This window comes from Triticum aestivum, chromosome 4B (genome assembly GCF_018294505.1).
Source record: "Triticum aestivum cultivar Chinese Spring chromosome 4B, IWGSC CS RefSeq v2.1, whole genome shotgun sequence".
Classification (NCBI taxonomy): Eukaryota; Viridiplantae; Streptophyta; class Magnoliopsida; order Poales; family Poaceae; genus Triticum; species Triticum aestivum.
Window position 1 is genome coordinate 500,513,617 of NC_057804.1, and position 20,638 is coordinate 500,534,254.

The window sequence follows — 20,638 nt, forward strand, 5'->3', positions numbered from 1 at the left end:
GCCGCCGCCCTAGGAATCCTGCTTCTGAGCCGCAGTCTCCGCCGGCACAGCGGCGTCACCAGGGTTTCACCCTGCCCACCTCGAGGCCTCCCAAGGCCAACATCCCGGTGGAGCTCTATGGTTGTTTCTATAACTGCGGTGATGAAGGGCACATCTCCGCTGAATGCTGGAAGAAGACCAAGTGCATGCACTGCGTGGGAGGGGTAAGGGGCACATCACTCGGGACTGTAAGGAGGGTTGGAAGGAAGGAGAGTGAGGCGGGCCACCCTGGTGGAAATTCGAGGGGAAAGGTGATAGAGAGATGTAAGGAAGGGTCCGTGGGGAAGGGATGGTCCATGAGGGAGGGACACATTGCTCGGGACAGCAAGGGAGGTTGGAAGGAAGGAGAGTGAGGCGGGCCATCCCGGTGGGAATTCGAGAGGTTGTGTCCCTGGGTTGATGACGGTGTCACTTAGAGCATTTCTAGCAGACCCCATAAAAAGCCCCGACCCGCAAAATAACTGCCAAAATGTGGGTCGGCGTGGAAAATCCCGCCCGAACAAACCACGCAAACGCGGCCAGCCCGTAAATTTTTTTAAGGGGCGCGGCAACATCTCGGCCCCAACCCGCGAATAAGCAGGTTTCCGCCTCGCCCCTACGTTGCCCAGTATCACAGGAAAGCGGTTGGCGGGAGGGACATTTCAGCCCGCGCCCTTTTCCCACCTCCTTCCGCTGTCACCCGCCATTGGTTCCACCCGTCAGCCGACGGCGATTCCGGCCAAATCTGCCGGTGAAATCGCGCTGCGGGGGCGTCCCCCACCCTCCATCAACGATACGCTGCACCATCCCCCAGATCCGGTGAGACGAGCGGCCCCTGGTCGCCGTCGCCGCCGGGGATCGACTGTCCTCGAGCCGCCCCTAGTCGTCGCCCGAGAGCGCCCGCCCCACGAGCCGTCGGTGAGTGTTTGCTTGTGATTTGTTCCGAGCGCTACGCATAGTTGGTTGACGCGCGCGTGCGATTTTTGTTCATGTGGATGGAATTGAGCCCATGCGAGAAGGTTTTGTTCGACGATTCGTCTGATTCGGACGACTCGGATGTTGAGACGCTGCTTGCAAACTATCGGCAGGAAACGTTGGTGATGGCCCTTGCCGTGAAGGAGCACGAAGACTAGAACCGAAAGAGGCGGCGAGGATCGACTGTCGGGCGTCTTTGCATTCCTCGAAGTCGCCATCTCGGGAACGAGATGCTAATGCAAGACTACTTCGCGGAGAATCCAACATATCCACCGCACCTCTTCCGGAGAAGGTACCGAATGCGCCGATCTCTCTTTGTGAAAATTGTTCAAGCTTGCGAGGCAAATTGTCGGTAGCAGCTAGAGACCCTAAGACCCGAATAGAGCTTTTCTTCATACATACAAGGAGATTGAAAATGCAAACACCCACTTTCAGCTTCAGAAGGATCTCATTGAGCACCATTGGTAAATGGCTGGACAGTAACAAACTCATTTTTTTTATTCATTTTTATTTAATTCATGTGCTATTTGTATTCGAGACAAGTTTTATATTGCATTATTTAGTTTGCTTTGGTGATTTGAATAATTATTTGTAATGTGAAAGATTATTGTGTTGGTATTGATATTTTTCTGAATAATTATTTTATATTCCCTCTGTCCCATAATATAAGAACGTTTTTTACACTAGTATTACGGGACAGAGGGAGTAGTTTGTCAAAAACATTCTTATATTATGGGATGGAGAGACTAGTTTGGATGATTGTTGTATTTGAAAGCCGACCCATAAAAAAGTATATTCCGCAAATATCCTTCTATGCAGGTCAGTTTTGTGGGGCGCCGGCCCGCAAAGCCGTTTTTCCGCGAATTGTAAACGCGTCTATACAGGGTTGCTACTTGCTAGAGATGCCTACTTGCTAGAGATGCTCTTATTCTGGTTGGACGCGTACATGATCGTGGTGAGCGCAAACACGATCAAAACAATCCCAAATTCCCAACCAATACCAGAGTACGAGCTCGTATCTTAAGAGCCAACAATAACCACATCCGTTCCATTTGGAATGACACTTGCCACCCAGCAGCACCGAGGCCAATTCCACTTGACAACAAAAAAGAATATCTCACGTCACTAATAGTAGCACGGCTTCCCTACTCTGCTGCCTGACTTCCTACTACTCACATCCTACAACACAGTGACGACGCTCAAGAGCAGCGCGGTGACGACGATCCGGACGAACGACGTCACATCGCCGGCTGCTCGCCAGGAGCCGGAGTCCGTGGTGGAGTTCGACGAAGGCGCCAGCGAGGTTCCGTTCAGCAACGCGCTGCCGTTCTTCCCACTATAGACACAAGATCCATGGCCTGCACAAGCAAAGAGACGTTCCCACAGCATGAGTCCAAGAATGCGAAAGAACAGGCAAGGAAGTTACTTGCATGGAAGGCTGTTGAGCTTACTCGGATCGGTCGTCGTGATCACGGCGACGCCGGAGAAGTAGCACGTCCCCGAGCCCATCCCCATCCCATGGTAGTAGGCATTGAACGCGTACGTGGCATGATCCTCCACGGTGTCCGGGTCATAGCACGGCTTTCCCTGCGTCAGCACGGAGCAGTCCACCTTCCCCGGGCCGCACGCCCAGTCGAGCGCGGCCTGCAGCATCTTCTCGTCCGCGCCCTCCCGCGCCACGCAGTAGGTCTGGTTCGTCGTGTCGTTGGCCAGCAGCACGCCGGAGCCCGTCAGGTGCAGCGCGTACGCCGGGATGCCGTTCATGTCGAACAGGCCCCAGTACTTCTCGGATGCTGTGCCGGGGCGGGTGTCCTCGTCGTAGAGCTCGTAGATGAACGTCGGCACGGCCACCCCGGGGTGCTTCGGCGTGCCGGTGACGTTCATGACGTGCCGGATGAGGTTGCTGTTGTACGTGTCGGCGTTGTCGTTGTTGGCGTCCGGCTCGGCGGACGCGTCGCCCTTGTGCGGCCACCCGGTCTCCGTCACCATGACCGGCACGTTGGTGACGTTGAGGTACGCCATGGCGAAGTAGGCGGCGTCCACGACGGCGTCGAAGACGTTGGTGTAGTGCAGCAGGGTGTTGGCGTCCACGGCCTCCTTGTTGGGTGGCAGAGGCCGAAACAGCGCGTAGTCTAGCGGGATGACGCCGTTGGAGCGCATGTAGTCGTAGTACGGGTACACGTTGAGCATGAGCGGGGCGCCGGTGGACTGCAGGAACTTGAGCATGGGCACGAGCACGGGGTCGAGCGAGCGGTTGAAGAAGGCCTGCGACGGCGGGAAGGAGTCGAGGATGATGGAGGACGAGTGCGGCGTGGAGATCTTGATGTACTTGTCGAGCGCCGCGGCCACGAGCGCATTCTGGAGGTAGCGCATGGCGGGCATGATGAGCGGCGCAGCGTTGGGGAGCGTGGAGAGCACCTCGGAGCCGACCGCGATGGCCGTGATGTTCACGGACGGGTAGTGGGCGGCCACGTTGCGCGCCACCCACTTGGCCGCCGTGGCGTTGGAGTTGCCGATGGCGAGGAGCTGCTCGTTGGGGACGGAGATGATGACGCGGATGCCGGTGTTGGCCAGCGCCGACAGCATCCCCGGGTCAGCGTCATAGAGGCGGATGTGGCGGATGTTCTGCGAGCGGAGCAGCGTGGTGATCTGCGTGGCAGCCGGCACCGATGACATGGCCGTGCCGATGTTGACGCCGATGTACGCCCCTGCACGCCAACAAAACAAAGTTCAGACAATAGAGCTATCTACGTGTAACAAAGTTCTGCACAAACGTGGCATGCATCTTTTAGGCCATCATCAGATGCAAATACAGTCTCCGTGTTTTTAGTTTAGGCGAGAGAACAAAGTGCATACTAGAGCAGGAATCTTTGTTAAATCATATACTAATTGCACAGACATGCTTGATGCCGATGCTAAAGTATCATGAACATAACAGTAAAAAAATGACAAGTACAAAAAGAGAAGGGAGGAATGTTTTATAAAGCTGAAAACAAGCCACTCCTCCGGTTTTCATATTGAGAAAAATTGGCATGGGACATTTGGGAGGGGGCACACGGCTAGCTGTAAAGCACAAACTGGGTATGGGGAAAGACGTTGGGCACAGTGGCTTTGGTCTTTCGTGCGGCCATCCGGGCAATCCCGGGCTCCCGTGGGTGCACTGCACTGCACCTCTCTGCTGCACTCGCGCAGACAAGGCAAGCAAAGCTAGCCGTGTCGCGTACGCCCTAGACGTGAACGTGACTTCATTAACCACGCAGGGCCCGCCGGCCAGTACTAATACACTGCCATGTGGTCCCGCAGACACAACACTTTTTCCTTTCACAGTCAAACGGGTCGAACTGGCAGAGAGAGACGGTGCTGTGCACGCTCAGACTAGTGACCAGTGTCTTGTCGCAATCGGCATGTGATCCGTGACATAATTACCGAGTCATTCCCCCTGAGTTAACCCTGATGATTAACACCAATCCTTACTCCGGGAGGGACAGTCAGTGGTTTGACCATAGATGCTACTGCTTGACCACGATGGACGCCCACCGACTGTACTATCGGGTGTTGCAGCACATGCATCCTACTGTACTATCGGAAATTACCGGCTGGGGGAGAGAAGAGGAGGACAGGGAGGACCCACAAAGGCTGACGCTAAACATGGGCCGCCGTACGAGCTCAGCGGCCATCGTCTCTTTCTGCTTAAACTTATGTGCACAAAGCCATCACAGATTCATGGGATGCCGGGGTTGGTTCTTGGTTATCTGGTAGCTGCATTATTTTAGTACGTATAGGCAGATTAGCGTTGGGTGTGAGACCGTTTGATGCTACTCGTAATATTCCTTGCCCTAGCTCCAAGTAAATCTTATTCTAAGCCTACTATAATAGTAGAATACAATGATTAAGAGGACCAGATGTTATTTTTTTTTAGGGTGACCAGATGTTCTTATGGAACGTGCATAACTTGCATAAAAACTAGTCCATTGCACGTGAAATGAGCAAGGCAAGAATACACGGCCTGGAAAAGCCCAGAGAAGGGAATCCCAGGGAAACCGGGTGGGCAAGCACAGAACAGGACGAGCAGGACGAGTACTCAAATCCAAGCCCCAAAAGATACTGCTTGATTTACCCGTATCCCATACTACTCCTAGCAATTACTCAAATGTTAAGAGACAGATACTTAATCTGATAGCAAGAGAAAGCTGATGGCTGAACATTCCCAGCAGGACAAGCCAGAAACACACCGGATCATAAGACGACAAAGGAAAAAAATCCAAGAGAAAGGGACGGCACTAGTTCGACTAGTCTCAATCATCCTCAGGCTGGGTTCCCAGTGTTGCTGTAAGAATGATAAAAATCCAGCCTGGCTAGTAGTAGAATCAGCACTGCAGCGGCACAGAGATCGTCCGAGATGGAAAAGCATGCATGGTGAAAGAAAAGAACTAACCATGTACTACAAGAAATGCCCGACATGAGTATACCGGAATAGAAAGAAGCGAAGAAACAAACTCACCATCTTCGCCGTGAGTGGCTTGGGCGGCGGCCAGCAGCAAGAGGAGGAAGAAGTGGAGCTTCGCCATGTCGTCGCCAAAAGCAAAGGCCCAGCCAGGAGCTCCAAACCACTTTAGCCCGGTCAACTTCTCTGTCTTCTCCGCTCTGTTTTCTCTCTCCCAGCTCGGGGAGAAGTAAAAGGAACCTAGCTAGCTACTCCTTTTCTCCAAGATCTAAACTGCCTAACTCGATGGATGATAACTTGGCAAAGATGAGCAAACCGAAGAAGCCAAAGGCAACTTGATAGGAAGAGGAAGCCGAAGAAGCGAAAGGGGATGAGAAGGGGAGAAGCAGGGGTCGAGAGGAAGAAGAGAAGCTGGACAGGCCGGGGAGGTGTGGCGAGTGGGCCTATTAATACGAGGACGCAGAAAAGGAGGGGCTTTTGTGCAAAAGTGGGGACGCAGCCCAATGGGAGGGGGAGCCCACCAACGGATCCGTTGCTTCGCCGGAGTACCCCTCCTGGTGCCGCGGCCGTCACTGACAGTTACGCCCACCACGTTGGCCGGCCCGCATGTCAGCAAGCAAGGCATCTTTCCGGAGACAGCCTACGGTTAAGCAGCACGGATCGCATGGCGCATGTCAGACATCCGACGGCTGCGATGCGATCTCGGGTAGCCAAGAGGCGGTGTTCGCGGGTTTCCCTCTCGTCCACCCACCCGGCGCTGACCCTTGCGTACGTATGTTCGACTGAGATGTGGACCCTCCAGGGAATGCCTGGTCCCGCAAAACTGTGCTAGCGTCCATCTCTGCGCCGCTTCCCCGCCTGCTTGGGACAACGGGAAAGAAACGAACAAGCCACAGTAAAGCGCTGCCTGCTCACCGACGTGTGGGCCGTGGGGGCGGACCCACGTGTCAGCTGCAGCTGAACACCGGGCGATGGGACAGTGGCGCAGACAGGTGGGCGCGCCATACGAGGTGGGGATGAGGAGGAGGTCTCCGGCGTGGCGGAGCAACGGTCAAAAATTGGCGACTCCGCCATGTGGTTCGGCTCTGGGCTGGAGGCGGAGGGGATTGATTGGGTGCGCCGCGCGGTGCCCGCCATGGCACGCACGCACGCTGGCTTCTTCGGCTTTTGGACCCAACGGTCGTATTCGCATGCTCGCAGAGACAGGCCAGGCCGCCTCAGCGACATGACCGTAGCTGTACCATCGGCTGCTGGTATGCAGGGCTCCTTTCTCCTTTCACTTTCTTTTTGCTTGCGTGCTTTCGTGATACTACGATGCTTGAAGGTCGCGAATGGGTTGTTAAATTTGATCCGAGGCATGTCGCGTGCACCGGTGAAAGTTTGTTTCTCCCTATGACCAAGGGAATATACAGCCAAGCGGATGTGTTCATTGTTTAAGGTATTGTTTAAGGGAGAATGAGGTAAAGGCACTATAAGGGCATCTCCAACGTCAACCCGTAAATTTCCTCTCGCATTCGTCTGTGGACATGAATACAGGAGGACGCTATTCAATGCTAGCTACATAAATTTTAAACTCTTTTTGAACAAACCGGGTGAAATAGGTGCAAACAAGGCCGGATTTCATATAAACACGTCGGATTTCATATAAACAAGTTGGATTTTACTACATTTACATCAAAGCGGTGCTAATCCGGCTCTAAAGCTATAATTAATACCTAAAGTAAATAGTCGCCGGCGCTCGTTCCCCGTGTCCGGCCATCAGCCACAAGAACTGAAGCTTCACTGTCTCCAGTTCTGCCTCGGCGCTCTCCACCTCCACCTCCATAACCTCCGCCTCTGGAGGCCCGGGAGGTGAAGCTGTCCGTCTCCACATCGTTGCCAAGTGACTAATCGACCGAAGGTGTTAAGCCCACCAAGCTTGGCGTCGATGGGAGGGGAGGAGCGGTGGCCTCGCCAATGGTCATGGTGCAATGCACCGGCGAGGTTGGCATGGAGGAGGTGGGTAGCATCGGTTCATCGTCGGTAGCGTCCTCCATTGGGACGTCGTCGTCCTCCGGCTGCCTGTCGGCCAGCCGGCCTGCAGCAATGCGACCATCTCCTTCTTCTGGTTCGCCGACAGCCCATCCCAAAGGGCTTTCGCAGGGGAGGGATCCATGGTGGGAGTGGTGCGGAGAGGGATCAGAGGTGGATGACTGTAACTATTGTCGTGGACAATAATTTATATAGTAATGGTGGACGACAGAGGGACGGACGAGTGGCGCCGGAGGAGATGCCTCGGCAACCACATGCCATCAATGTGGGCGGCGGACAGATGGACGGGCGGCAGTCGTGTCATTTGAATGCGCGAGAGCCGCCTGCATCGGGAAGCGGCGCGGGCGGCGCTCTAGCGGCCGGTGATACGTCTCCAACATATCTATAATTATTTTATTATTCCATGCTATTATATTATCCATCTTGGATGTTTTATGTGCATTAATATGCTATTTTATATTATTTTTGGTGACTAACCTATTAACCAAGTGCCGAGTGTCAGTTGTTGTTTTTTCTTTGTTTTTGTCTTTTACAGAAAATGTATACTAAATGGAACAAAACTTTTTTAGGATTTTCTTGGACCAGAAGACAACCGTGAAGCTTCGGGAGGAGGCCAGAGGAGCCACGAGAGGTCCACAAGCCCCTCGGGACTCCCCTAACCCTAATTCCAGCTCTATAAATACCCAAATATTCCCCGTACACCATAGGGCACAAAAAAATCCTTTTCCACCGCCGCAAGCTTCTGTTCTCGTGAGATCCCATCTTGGGGCCTTTTTTGGCACTCTGTCGAAGGGGGATTCGAGCACGAAGGGCCTCTACACCAACCTTGATGCCCTTCCGATGATGTGTGAGTCGTTTACCACAGACCTACGGGTCCATAGCTAGTAACTAGATGACTTCTTCTCTCACTCTCTTTGATCATCAATATAATGTTCTCCTTGATGTTCTCGGAGATCTATTCGATGTAATCTTCTTTTGCGGTGTGTTTGTTGAGATCCTATGAATTGTGGGTTTATGATCAGACTATCTATGAATATTATTTCAGTCTTGTCTAAACACTTTTATGCATGATTAAGATAGCTTTGTATTTCTCTCCGATCTATTAATTTGGTTTGGCCAACTAGATTGATCTTTCTTGCAATGGGAGAGGTGCTTTGTGATGGGTTCATTCTTGTGGTGTCCTCACCTAGTGAAAGTAGGGGTAGAGAGGCACGTATTTGTATTATTGCCATTAACGATAAAAAAGATGGAGTTTTTACCATATTGTTTGGATCTTTTGTCGGAGTCCTGGATTAGGGGGTCCTCGGGCGTCCGGTCTACTCATGTGGGCTGGACTGATGGGTCGTCAAGATACAAGACAGAAGATTATTTCTCATGTCCTGTGGGGACTATCACATGCGTGGATGACAAGTATGGGTGTCAGGATATATTGTTCCTTTCTGTAAAACTGACTTTGTACAAACCCTAAGCCCCTCCGGTGTCTATATAAACCGGAGGGTTAGATCGGAGGCAGGATCGTAACATTGCTAGGCTAGCTTTCTAGGGTCAGCCAAATCGTTCTCGTGGTAGATCAACTCTTGTAACCCTTATACCCTCAAATGTAATCAAGCAGGAGTAGGGTTTTACCTCCATTAAGAGGGCCCGAACCTGGGTAAACACCATGTCCCTTCTCCATTGTTACTATTGATCCTCAAATGCACATCTTGGGCCCTCCTACCCGAGACCTGCCGGTTTTGACACCGACATTGGTGCTTTCGTTGAGAGCTCCGTTGTATCATCGACAGAAGGATCAATGGCTCACCTCTTCGTCAATGGTGACGCTGCGTCCAGGGAGATTTTTCTTCCTGGACAGGTTTTTGTGTTCGCTGGCTTTGTGCTTCGGGCCAATTCAATCGGCCGCCTCGAGCAGGTCGATAGTTACGCCCCCGGCCACCAGATCAGGTTTGGAAACCTCAATTATGTTGCTGACATCCAACGAGACCTAGTCTTCGATGGGTTTGCGGCCTCGGCCGCCACTCTGTGTCCCATCCAAAAAGACTCTTCGGATCCCCTGCCAGATCTCGTCCAGGGGTCAACACCAACACCCACCTCGGCCTTAGATCCGGGGCAGGTCTCATTGTCCAAAGACGGGAACATAAGCCCCGTCGGACTTCTTTCCCTCACGGAGCTTACTACCAAAGACCCAGACACAATCTTAGACCTGTCTCTGGGCAGCCATCCCGAACTGCTGAGGTGTGCACTTAGCGGATCCGATCAAGCGCCCCGTGCCGAATTCAACGCTGTAGACCCGCAGTTCCCGGTCCCGCTTCCACTCCTAGGTGAAGCATTAGGTTTGATGCAGTCTCTCGCCATCACGGAGGCTTTACCTCCTAAATGTACCTAGCTTAGACTGTTTGCTGAGAGAGGGGAATTTTACGCCCCACCCACCACCCACTTAATAGCCACTGTTGAGGACTTAACCGACATGTTGAACTATGCGTCCAAGGACATCGACGGCATGGACGATGATGTCGAAGACGAACCAAGCCAAGTCCCACCCATTACGGGGCATTGGACGGCCACCTCAACCTACGATGTGTACATGGTGGACACTCCGAAGAACGACGAGGATAACCCATGCCCAGACAAGGACAAGCCCATCGATAAACCACCAAAGCGCCGACATCAGCGACGCCGCTCACGATTGTGTCGGGCAAAAGATAGCAATACCGGCACCGGAGATAATGAGACTCCGGACGATGCCGAAGATCCCGAATATCCCGTTGAGCCACGTCCGAATAGGACGAAAGGGAAGAGGGCGAATACAGCCCCGGACACGCTGATAACAAAGATGCGGAGGACAACAACTACATGCCAGAATCCGAAGAGGAGGTTAGCCTTGGTGACAAAGACTTCATCATCCCAAAAGAACCCCTAGACCAAGAACGCTTTAAGCGGCAGCTCATTGCTATAGCCCGGAGCCAGAAGAAGAAGCAGCAACAACTCAAAGAAGAGCAAGATACGCTGAATGAGAGGTGGACTAAGGTCATGGCCGCTGAGGAATACGACCAACAGGGACCTGTCAAAAGTTACCCTAGGCGCAAGCTGCTGACTCAATTCAACGATGAAGTCCTTGAACCAATACCGTCCAAATACAATCACGTAGATTAACAAGACCGACCGCCATGTGGATGGGATAAAGCGACATATCAAGCCGAACACCAACCCGCACCCTGAAAGCGCGTTATATCGACTAGAGGGGGGGGGGGTGAATAGGCGATGTTTATGAATTCTTCACTGAGAAATTTGTTGGTGAGGAAATTTCTAAGCGAAGAACTACTTGCAGCGGAATAAGTACTTAGAAATAAACATAGCAGAGCACACGCATAGTCATCATGATGAAATGAAGACAAGCACAGAGTACAGAAAGTGTAAACACAGGATAACACATGATGAAGGCAGACTGACTGAAGAAATTGAACTGAGTAAATTGAGAAAGTCTTCAGTCAAAGTCTTCACACAGATATGGACAAGCACACAACAAGTGAAATGAGGAATTGAAAGAGTTGAGGAAATAGAACCAGTAAGCTTGGTGAAGACAATGATTTGGTAGACCAGTTCCAACTGCTGTCTGAGTTGTACATCTGGTTGGAGCGGCTAGGTATTTAAACCAAAGGACACACAGTCCCAGACACACAGTCCTCATCGTATTCTCCTTGAGCTAAAGTCACACAGACCTCGCCCAATCACTCGTGGTAAGTCTTCAGGTGACTTCCGAACCTTCACAAACTCGGTCACTCAGTGATCCACAATTCCTCTTGGATGCTATAGACCTTGACGCCTAACCGTCTGGAAGAAGCACAGTCTTCAAAGGAAACAAGCATCAGATCCACGCAGGATCAATCTCTTCAGTGATGCTCAATCACTTTGGGTTTGAAGGTGTTTGGGTTTGGGTTTTCCTCACTTGATGATTTTCGCTCAAAGTCTTCGGAGGATGGGATGCTCTCAAATGACAAGTGTTAGTTTCTCTCAGAGCAGCCAACAAGCTAGTGGTTGTAGGGGGCGGCTATTTATAGCCGGGGAGCAGCCCGACATGATAAGACATAAATGTCCTTCAATGATATGACCGTTAGGAGGGTAGATATTTTGGGACAGCTGGCGCATAGCACAACAATGGTCGGAATTTTGATTCTCAAATTCCTCAGGGCTATCATGTTCCTCACTGTGTAGGCAATCCGCACTAGCGAATTCCTAACTCCTCAGTCAGAACAAATTCCTCAGAGACCAGAAGAACTTCGTCTCTGTCACTGAAGAATATGAATGAACTATATGAGATTTCCAATGGCTTCACTCGAAGGGATTGGTAGCTGTAGAATTTTGAGTTGAGCATCACATGGAAAATTTTCCTTAGTATTTCCTCGACTCCCTTTAACAGTATGGTGTTTCCTATGACTCAAGAAAGAGAAAATGAAACTACAAAAACAAAAATCTTCACGCTTCATGTTCCTCGAATGATTGCCAAGTTTTCAAGGTCACACCCATTTCTTCACTTTCAAAGTCTTCAGAAAGTCTTCAGAGATCCAAAGTCTTCAGTCGAAGAACTTAATTTTTAGGGGTCGACTTTCTCTGTAATTATCAAACTCCTCATAGACTTATAGACATGTGTACACTCACAAACGCATCAGTCCCTTAACCTATAAGTCTTCAATACACCAAAATCACTAAGGGGCACTAGATGCACTTACAATCTCCCCCTTTTTGGTGATTGATGACAATATAGGTTAAGTTTTCAATGGGGATAAACATATAAAGTGTAAATGCTGATATTGAGGAATTTGATTGCAAGATATAGAAGAACTCCCCCTGAAGATGTGCATAGTGAGTAATTTGCTTTTGAAGCAATGCACACTTGAAGAGTATAATCATGGAGAACCCCCCCTATATCTTTGTAATTCATACACGCATTTGACATATAATATGAAGAATTTGAAATGCATGATGAAATATGGTGACTAATGTAATTCAGCATGTGTGCATTAACATTAATGAGGAATAAGCATGCAGAAGAACTCAGCAAAAGTATCAGGCCACCATAGAGTTTAAGATTACAACTCGATTCAGCAAAGTCATCAAAAGGACGAGAGTTGTAACTTAAAAAAACGCCCATATAAGATAGACCCGCTTGAAGACTAACTCAAATTTCTCCCCCTTTGTCATCGAGTGACCAAAAGGGTTGAAAATGAGGACTAACGCCCCTGAAGAATATCATGATGATGGAGGAGCGCCAGCGTTGTTGGGGTCTTGTGTCGATGTAGGGCCTGCCGCAGTGTCGTCCAAGTCTTCATACTTGTCCGTGTCGCGTGATGAAGAATATGAACTGGCTACCAATGGAGGGACCTTGACCCTCTTGTATTTCTTCGGTGGAGTAGCATACCAGTCAAATTCATCCTTGAAGCCCATTTTCTTCAGATCTTCTTCACCATAAAGATGTGACAGAATAGCCCAGGTGCGATCGAAGACTTCATGTAGGTAGTAATGGTTTTTCTTCACTACATTATGTGTAGAAGTCATGTTGTGAAGAATAGAACCACACTGATGCTTATCCCATTTGTGGTTTCGATCCACCTTCTGGTGAAGACTAAGAAGCAGCTCACGGTCAGTTATCACACGAGGAGCGGTGGCTTGAGGATTTTGCTTGGATGCATTTGCAACAGAATCATGAGTGGCAGAGTCATCATTGGTGGAATAAGATGTAGCTTTTCGGAACTGACCATCCAATGGACGAATGCCTTCATCGATGACAGCTGGTGCCTTGCCCTTTTCTTCAGCTGAAGAATATGTCCGTTCGAGGACTTCAATAGGGGGCAAGTAGCTACCATGGTTGAGTGTATCTGCTTTGTAGTTGAGTGAAGACCTTGTTCTGATGAATCTTATAATCCAAGGAGCATAAGGCTTGAGCTCAAACAGATATTGTGCAACATTGGCCAGCGTCCTCATGAAGAAATCATGATAATTGACAGGAATGCCATGCATGATATTGAATAGCAGATTCTTCATGATGCCTACAATGTCCTCATCAGATGAGTCGTGGCCTTTGATAGGACTCAAAGTCTTCGTTAGAATACGATAGACTGTTCTTGGCACATACAACAAGTCCTTCACGAGGAATTCGGTCCTTTGAGCTTGACCGGGCTTCAGAGGCTTCATTAGCACTTCCATATAATGAGTAGAGAGTTCAGGTTCTTGGTACAGACAATGAGCACCTTCATGTGGAGGACTAATTGGCAGGGCATGAAGTAATTCAGAGGCCGGTGCCTTATAGTGAGTGTTATCGGTCATCCAATCCAACACCCAAGTTTTGATATCATCAGCATCACCTGTGATGTGCAGCGTTGCGTAGAACTGAAGAATAAACTCTTCATTCCAATCAACAATGTCAGTGCAGAAGTTGAGCAGTCCTGCATCATGAATCACGCTGAGGACTGGAGTGAAGCAAGGCATTGATTCCATGTCCACGTGAGGAATATGCTGGTGGTCAAAGACTTTGTCTTTGTTGAAAAGCAGTGAATAGTAGAAGTTGGCTTGGCTGACAGTCCAGAAGCGCTTCCTTCTAAGACGAGCAAAGTCATAAGGATTATAATCAGTGAAGAACACGTGCTCGCCGAAGAAATCATCAGCCTTGAATTTCTGCTTCTTTGAGAAGGGATCCTTTGGCGTGGGGTGAGGAGTATCGGTCAATTGCATTACCACCTTAGGAATCGCGATCTTAGGTTCCTCAGACTGAGGAGTTTCAGGCTCTTCTTCAGATGCAGCCTGGGTCTTCAATTCTTCATTTACAATATCTTCAGCACTAGTGGCTGGAATGTCTTCATGGACAGATGGGGTTGCAAGAGGTTCATCAGATCCCATTTGTACTTCAGTAGCAGCAGGGGACTGAGGAACTGATTGAAGTGGAGTGAACAGTGGAGAGTTGGGGTGCTGACTTTCCCAAAAGTCATCATTCAGCACAAGTGTGGTACAACCAATGTCCACATCCTCATCTTCCATTTCTTTAACACCAGACTCTTCAGCAGTAAAGTGAGGCATAGGCGAGGAGATAACTGGTGTTGAAGGGATTGCATCCACTTCAATTTCTTCATCCAACTGCTTTGACGAAGCAGCTGAAGGATTCTCTTCATCGGATTCACTTGGAATCACATAATCTTCACCAAAAGGAACAAGGTCCTTTGATGGTATGAACGAGAGAGGAACGACATCAATTGGGTTGTTAATTGAGCTTGTCAAAGGCTTAATCTTCTTGGGGGCTGAAGAATCTGATGAAGCTGATGCCTTCCTTTTCTTCAGCGATGCACGCTCCACAGCCTTGGTCTTCTTCACATCTGATGCAAATGGAAGGATTGGAGTTGGCGTTGGTGTTGGTGCAGGAGGAGCAGAGGGAGTTGGTTCATTTTCTTTAGGCATAACTGATGCAGTTGCCCTGACTTCTTCATTTTCTTCAGGAGCACCACTAGTGGATGCCTTGGCAATTTCTTCAGCGACTGGAATGCAGTCATCAGCCCTGGTACTTTCATTTTCTTCAGCAGCCTGATTTTCATCAGTGGTGCTGGCATGTTCTTCAGTAGGTTGAACAGATGCTTCAGCAGGGGGAACTTCAATGTGCACAGGAGCACCAGTAGTTGAAGTGAAAGTCTTCGTTAGGTTGACAAATCGGACCTTGGCGCCCTTCCAGTCAGCCCTATAGGCTTCAAATTCTTCGCTGAGCTTCTTGATTTCAGCTTGTAGTGCGAGAAGCTGCTCAGGCGAAAGATTGACGACGTTGTCCTTTAGGTAGCACTGCTTTTTATATTGCATTTTCTTCAAAGACCTTGCTTGGTCATACTTCCATTTTTCTTCACCAATAAAAGCAGTCAAGACATGACTTTGACCAGGAGTGAGGTTCATCTCCGCCAAAGGCGTGTGAGGGTCCTTGTGCCATAGATCAATGAAGTCAAGGATCAACTTTGGATCCAGTAGCATTTGCACAGTGCTGCCTTTGGCTCTAGCGGCCTTGATCTGCCTGTCTCTGATGATTTTGGCGAGTTCTTCATCATCAGCCTCATCATCATCAGATGGAATTTGAAAAGCGACATGCTTCTTGTGAGGACTTGGTCGAGGGCCTCGTCCAGGAGTAGCCTTTTTCTTCAGCAGAGAGGGGCCAGTTGAAGAGTTTGGTGCAGCAGAGGAACTTACAGATGCTCCTGAGGCAATTGAGCAGCCGCTAGTCCTTTGACACGTGGCAAGATGCACAAGTGTGGAGGATTTTGTTGGAGCAGCTGAGGACTTTGACGGAGGAGCTTAAGACTGTGAAGGAGGAACAGTTTGAGGAGTTGGCCGTGAGGGCATTGCTGAGGAGCTTGGCCGTGAGGGAATTGAGTTTTAAGCACTTGGCTTGAAAGCAGGCTTCTTAGGCATGGCCTTCCTTGGCTTTCTAGCAGATGCCTCAGCGGCAGAAGCAGCAGCAGCAGAGTCTTCATTAAATTTCCTCACTGCTTTTCTTGCCTGTTTGGACAGTTTGGCCTGGCGCTTTGCCCATTCATCAGGATAATCCTCACCGCGCTTGAGGCTGGTGGGGTCTGCCAGTTGGCCAGGTCTCAATGGAGGTCTTGGGCATGGAGGGTTGAGAGCAAATTTCTTCATATACTTGGGAGTAACATATCTGTACTCCCTCCATTCCTGTGCCCATCTCCTCTCTATCCTTTGTATGCGCACCTTGCGCTGATTTTTGTCCTCCTTACCAAATTTGGCTTCGCCAGGAGTGAAATAATCCTTGTATATGTCATCGAGAATTTCAAAAGCAATATTGACCTCAGGCCTCTTTCCACCTTTCCGTGGCTTCTTACCGTCAGCCATTTTCTTCAGCTGAGGTATATGAACAACTGAAGTTTCCGAAGAGGTGTGCAACTTTTCTTTGAGGAACGCTGCAAATGAGTTAAGTTGATGAGAACCTAGTGATTCAGTAGCGGACATGTGTACCTGTGAACAGAGTATAGTTGCGAGGAATTTGGAGAGGTCATATGCGTTCTTAGAAGGTTTTTCAAAAAGAATAAGTTTGAGGAATTTGACCAGATGAGTCTTGAATAATTTCACTAAGCGTTCATTGTCTTAGGTTCCAGAGTTGTATAGATTGAAAATCCACACAATTGAGGAATCTTGAAGAAAAATTATTGCTTAGAGAAATGAATCAAGAGCAGATGACATGTGAAGTGTTCAGTGTGTGAAGATTTGAAGAATAAACACTTTTGAAGATTTTCAGGAAAACATTTGAATTAAAGAGGGCATTAAAAATGAGTTTTAATTACCCTTGATGAAGAACACGACGAACTGGGAAGTTTAGATGTGAAGTTCGTCAGTTTAGATCTTCCATGCCCTAACTCGGCAGAGGAAGACAGCTACGGCGGCGGCAGAGTGAAGAAATCCGCAGCCGGCGCGAGTACGATGGCGACGAGGTCGAGGTAGTGAAGCTCTTCCTCACCGGCGACAATGAAGTAGCGGCGGTGCTAGGGTTTGAGAAGCTCGAGCGGGAGTGAGATCGAGCGGAGTAAAAACAAAGTGAGGAAGGGGAGGGGTATTTATAGTCGGAGTGAAAAACCGTACGTCCGAGGAATGCAGACGAATGTTCCCCTGACCCTTCTCATTCTCTTGACATGTGTCACCCACGTACCGAGAGGTGGAAATCGTGTGAAGATCGTGGGTGAATAGATAAGTATTATTGGGGGTTGTGGAACAGATTGAGCGGCAAAACCGAAAATTTAGATAAGATAAGTTAAAAGTTTCGTTCGCAAATTCTTCAGCTGACAAGGACACAATGAAGATTTTGAACGAGTTTGAAATAGAACGCACATGAAGAATTTGTGAATAGATTGGGTTGAGTTTAGCATAGAGGGGGAAGGGTCCGATCACATTCACTTAGCAAAGAAAATTGACTTGAAGAAATAGCAATAAGTGAATGATGTAGAGGACATAAACTCATACATATATATTCAATGAAGAAAAATGACGAAAAGAGTGAAGACAATTCAAAGTTGAAGAATATGAAAAACTGAGGAATTTCAACGACTGAAGAAAAACTCAAATTTGAAGATTTTCAACTTTTGGTGGTGGCGTAACCCACCGTATAAGAAAGCTGACTTTAGACACCGCGTACAATTGTCGTAGGGATTTGAGAGTCAATTTCTCCTTTAATTTCTTCACACTTAGAGGGTTAGTCTTCATTGATTGATGAAAAATGTTACTTTGTGTGTTGCGCATCAAAGTCATCAATTTTGCATAAGTGTTAGGATGTATGTCCCTTTCAAAGAACATTCGAAGATTCTAGGATATTTAGCTCACACCTCAACTTGCTAAATCTCTTCTCATCCAAGGGCTTAGTGAAGATATCGGCTAGCTGTTCTTCAGTCCGTACATGCTCAATGGAGATGTCGCCCTTCCACACATGATCACGAAGAAAATGATGACGAATGTGGATGTGCTTTGTCTTCGAGTGCTGAACTGGGTTGTGAGAAATTTTGATTGCACTCTCATTGTCACAGTAGAGAGGAACATTCTTCATGTTGATGCCGTAGTCCTTGAGAGTTTGCTTCATCCATAGCAGTTGAGCACAACAAGAACCAGCAGCAATGTACTCAGCCTCAGCTGCAGATAGTGATACACAGTTCTATTTCTTCGAGGACCAACAGACCAAAGATCGTCCGAGGAAATGGCATGTGCTAGATGTTGACTTGCGGTCCACACGGTCACCCGCATAGTCAGAGTCTGAATATCCAATGAGATCAAAAGCCGAGCCCTTGGGGTACCATAATCCAAGTGTTGGTGTGTGAGCTAGATATGGAAGAATATGCTTCACAGCCTTATGGTGTGATTCCTTCGGTGTTGCTTGAAATCTGGCACACATGCAGACACTAAGCATAGTATCTGGCCTAGATGCACATAGGTACAATAAAGAACCAATCATGGAGCGGTATACCTTTTGATCGAAGTCGATACCATTTTCATCAGTGCATAGATGGCCACTTGTGGGCATAGGAATTTTGACCCCTTTGCAGTCTTGTATGCCGAATTTCCTCAATGGATCTTTGAGGTATTTCTCCTGAGATATGAATATGCCATTTCGCTGTTGATGAATTTGGAGACCTGTGTGTAGACTTGAGCTACAAGCCGTGCCTTATTCGTCACCACAAGGCCATTTTCATCTTGCTTGTTGCGGTAGACCCACTTTGTGCCAATGATGTTGTGCTTGCGAGGATCTGGACGATTGACCAGTTCCCAGATGTTGTTGAGCTCGAACTGATGTAGTTCTTCTTGCATAGCTTGAATCCACCCAGGCTCCAGAAATGCTTCATCTACCTTAGTGGGCTTTGTGATAGAGACAAAAGCAAAGTGCCCACAAAAGTTAAACAAATGTGAAGCTTTTGAGCGTGTGAGAGGACCTGGTGCTTCAATGTCATCGATGATTCTATCAATTTGCACTTCATTTGCAACGCGAGGATGAGCGGGTTGTCGTCGAGGAATTTGATCCGCATTTTCTTCAGGACCATTTTCCTCAGCACCATTTTCTTCAGGTGCTCCAGCTCGACGTTCTTCACATTCTGGAATGAATTCTTCAGCAAATTCTTCGGTAGAATGACATCCTCAGTAGCTTTGAACTTGATAGATTCCTTAGGTGCTGGTTCATCTATCACAGAAGGTAGGTGCTCTCTTTGCGAGCCATTAGTTTCATCGAACCGCACATCTACAGTTTCAACAAATTTGTGAAGAACGTTGTTGAAGACTCTATAGGTGTGCGAGTCCTTTCCGTAACCAAGCATAAAACCCTCATGTGCTTTCGGTGAGAATTTGGAAGTGTGATGAGGATCTCTAATCCAACATTTAGCACCGAAGACTTTAAAATAACTCACATTGGGCTTTTTGTCAGTGAGGAGTTCATAAGCAGTTTTCTTGAAGAATTTGTGAAGATATACCCTGTTGATGACGTGGCACGCAGTATCAATTGCATCAATCCAGAAGCGACGAGGCGTATTGTATTCATCAAGCATAGTGCGAGCCATTTCAGCAAGGGTTCTGTTCTTTTTCTCCACGACGCCATTCTACTGAGGAGTATAAGGAGCATATAACTCATGAGTAATACCAAGTTCATCAAGATAGCCATCAAGACCAGAATTCTTGAACTCGGTCCCATTGTCAGTTCTGGTGTGCTTGATCTTCACACCAAAGTTGGTTGAAGCCCTCGAGGAAATTTGTTTGAAGACTTCCTGCACTTCATGTTTGTAAGTGACAATGTGCACCCATGTGTAAAGAGATTAATCATCAACAATAACGAAGCCATATTGAGTCGCATCATTTAAGATTGCAGAATAATGATTAGGACCAAAGAGATCCATGTGAAGCAATTCAAATGGTCGAGTGGTAGTCATGATAGTCTTCGCAGGATGCTTGGCCTTTGTCATATTTCAAGCTTCACGGGCTCCGCATAAGTGATCCTTGAGGAATTTGACATTCTCAATGCCAATGACATGCTTCTTCTTCGCAAGCGTGTGCAAGTTCCTCATGCTAGCATGACCAAGTCGTCGATGCCATAGCCAGCCTTCTGAAGCTTTTGCAAGTAGGCATACGGCCGGTTGTGGTCATGTAGAGAAATCAACAATATACAAGTCTCCTCTCCTAAAGCCTTCGAATACTTTGGAATTTTCAGCTTCCAAGATCACAACACAATGATATTTGCCAAAGACAACAACCATATTGAGATCACAAAGCATTGAGACAGACATGAGGTTGTATCCTAAGGACTCGACAAGCATGACTTTGTCCATGTGTCGATCCTTTGAGATCGCAACCTTACCTAGACCCAATACCTGACTTTTGCCTTTGTCAGCGAAGATGATATGCTTCAGATGCGATGGTGATAAGGGAGCATCCATCAATAGATTCTTGTCACCAGTCATGTGATTCGTACATCCACTACCGAGGACCCACTCATTGGCTTTGGGTTGATTATCCTGCAGATGAATTAGTGCAACTTACGAACTCATATACTTCACCAGTGAAGAATATGACATCAATATCATCAGATAAATTTCATCAGGTAATAGAACATGTAAAACAGTATGAGGACGTGAGAAATGAAAGTTCATTTCTTCATGATTAGCCTACGTCCTT

At 48.3% G+C, this 20,638-nt stretch overlaps 1 protein-coding gene across 1 annotated transcript; it reads right to left on the minus strand.

Annotated features, from left to right (window-relative positions):
• Positions 1 to 1,980: 1,980 nt before the first annotated feature.
• Positions 1,981 to 5,871, minus strand: LOC123092936 (glucan endo-1,3-beta-glucosidase 3). Its single transcript, XM_044514793.1, has 3 exons — positions 5,495 to 5,871; positions 2,445 to 3,701; positions 1,981 to 2,351 (listed from the first exon to the last, which is right to left on the minus strand). Exons 1-3 carry the CDS (start codon positions 5,559 to 5,561, stop codon positions 2,173 to 2,175), a joined length of 1,503 nt encoding a protein of 500 aa, XP_044370728.1. The 5' UTR covers positions 5,562 to 5,871; the 3' UTR covers positions 1,981 to 2,172.
• Positions 5,872 to 20,638: the final 14,767 nt, after the last annotated feature.

What these genes read in the sequence shown, in the direction of transcription:
- LOC123092936 (XM_044514793.1), bottom strand. Translation starts at nt 5,561, where the DNA reads ATGGCGAAGCTCCACTTCTTCCTCCTCTTGCTGCTGGCCGCCGCCCAA. An exon ending in AGCCACTCACGGCGAAGATG is followed by an intron (nt 3,702 to 5,494) that starts GTGAGTTTGTTT and finishes GTTGGCGTGCAG; the next exon opens with GGGCGTACATCGGCGTCAAC. An exon ending in GATCACGACGACCGATCCGA is followed by an intron (nt 2,352 to 2,444) that starts GTAAGCTCAACA and finishes TTGCTTGTGCAG; the next exon opens with GCCATGGATCTTGTGTCTAT.